The sequence below is a fragment of the Amphimedon queenslandica genome, unplaced genomic scaffold, assembly GCF_000090795.2.
Source record: "Amphimedon queenslandica unplaced genomic scaffold, v1.1 AMPQUscaffold_6475_Cont21566, whole genome shotgun sequence".
Lineage (NCBI taxonomy): Eukaryota > Metazoa > Porifera > Demospongiae > Haplosclerida > Niphatidae > Amphimedon > Amphimedon queenslandica.
Window position 1 is genome coordinate 1 of NW_003553233.1, and position 1,855 is coordinate 1,855.

Below are 1,855 nucleotides of genomic sequence, written 5' to 3' on the forward strand. Positions count from 1 at the left end.
TAAGTACATGTAAAAATAAATTCAATATTTCCTCTAATATTGATATTACTAGGTATCTTTAACGTGTGAATATAACGACTTGTTTAATAACTATACTTACACGCTGTTGCAAAGAGATTACTACAAATGAGAGATTAATTCGCCATTGATTGAGATCACATCCGAACAAATTGATGATAATGATGGATCGACTGTATCAATCAGTGTTAACATTGAATCAATGATTCATGATTTAATGTGGTCAGTAGCTGTTAGTGTATCAAACAGGTTTGGTTCTGATACTACAGATTATACTAATATCACAAGTAATTCAGGTAAATAAACATTTTGTAATTATTTATTATTATTGTTGTTACTTGTTCTTTTGTTAGATGATGGTCCAGTTATTAATTGCCAGTCTGATCTTTTGATGTCTTCTACCATACTATCATCACAGACGACATCAGGTAATTGGATATTTTTATTTTATATATCTTTTATGATTATTATTACATCTTCCCCAGCAATGTCTTCTACTGTATTCTTTATGTTCTCAACGTCACCTTTACCTTCTCTACCTTCTCTTACTTCTCAAGCTGTTGCTACTGAAACTCCCACACTTGGTAAGTAGTACAAAGTGTTTCATTATTATGGCAAAGCAATTTCTTTCTCTCTCTCTCCTTTCTGTTTCTAAGGAACTAGTGATCCAAATGAATCCAGTTCTTCACAGATAGTTGGACCAGTAGTTGGTATACTAGTAGCAATATTGCTATTAGTAGCAGTGATAATGATAGTGATAGTAGCAGTTATCCTGTACAAAAGAAAAAGGAATGATGATAGAGGTAGTAAAAGCAAAGGAAATAATTAGAGTCAAGAGAGAGATTTTGTTTTCGTATTTTTGTTTCATTTTGTAGCTGTAAAAGGCAAACCTGAAACCAATGGCGCTCAGTGAGTTGAACTGAAATAACAATAATAATAGATTAATGTTATCATTCTAGGGGGAGGAATGGTAATAGAGGCTCTAACAATATGGGGGTAAGGGAGAGATAAGGAGACTTTCATTCTTATTTCATCATCTCAGTTTCCTGATCAGGCTCATTCTTCTACTAATGATACTAATGGTGAATCAATAGTTAATAATGGCTACTAGAGTCAACAATTATCAGTAAGGGACATACATGTAGACTCACACCTTTATACTTAAATGGTCCTATGCATTCAATAAACTCAATCATCTAATCAATGAGGGCGCTACTATAGTACTATAGTTTAGTATACAGCTGGATATAGTACAATCTAATCACATATTGAGCTGTATTGTATTGTATTGTTTGTATTATTTGTTCATACTATCTTCCTATCTCTCTTCCTCCTGTTTACTGTTATGCTACACTGTCTTGCTTGCATGTCCACAACCTAGCCAACACCAACAAACCCTGCCATTGTTTATTTTTGTCATCTTGAAATTTTAAAGTTTAATCTCAGTCCCACTCTCTGCCTCGCCTCCAGTTTGTTTTTATAACTGTTATATTACTGGTATATTATTGTTTGTTTATATTATGTCATGTTAGTGTATTGTCTTTCACTCTGGCATATTATTGCTTATGCCTATACTACTACTAATATTACTATTTTGATATTCTTTATTCTAATTTAGACAAAATGTTAGAGAAATTAGCCAAATAATCTCTGAGCATTACAATCCAACACAATGAGCTTCTCTCAACACCCAAACAATGGCCTAGAACACACACACACACATACAACTAATGAAACACTTGTTCATTATGATTATATAGTATTGTATATATTGTTCATTATGATTCTATACTATACAATTCAAAGAAATGTAGTCATGTGATATGGGCACTATTAT

The 1,855-nt window shown here is 32.3% G+C and overlaps 1 protein-coding gene across 1 annotated transcript; it reads left to right on the forward strand.

Moving 5' to 3' along the window:
* The first annotated feature begins 60 nt into the window (after nt 1-60).
* Nucleotides 61-1,129, forward strand: LOC109592042 (uncharacterized). Its single transcript, XM_020007615.1, has 7 exons — nt 61-314; nt 372-446; nt 504-602; nt 675-821; nt 894-927; nt 978-1,014; nt 1,061-1,129. Exons 1-7 carry the CDS (start codon nt 221-223, stop codon nt 1,127-1,129), a joined length of 555 nt encoding a protein of 184 aa, XP_019863174.1. The 5' UTR covers nt 61-220.
* The last annotated feature ends 726 nt before the right edge of the window (nt 1,130-1,855 follow it).

What these genes read in the sequence shown, in the direction of transcription:
- LOC109592042 (XM_020007615.1), top strand. Translation starts at nt 221, where the DNA reads ATGATTCATGATTTAATGTGGTCAGTAGCTGTTAGTGTATCAAACAGG. An exon ending in TAATATCACAAGTAATTCAG is followed by an intron (nt 315 to 371) that starts GTAAATAAACAT and finishes TTCTTTTGTTAG; the next exon opens with ATGATGGTCCAGTTATTAAT. An exon ending in TACTGAAACTCCCACACTTG is followed by an intron (nt 603 to 674) that starts GTAAGTAGTACA and finishes TCTGTTTCTAAG; the next exon opens with GAACTAGTGATCCAAATGAA.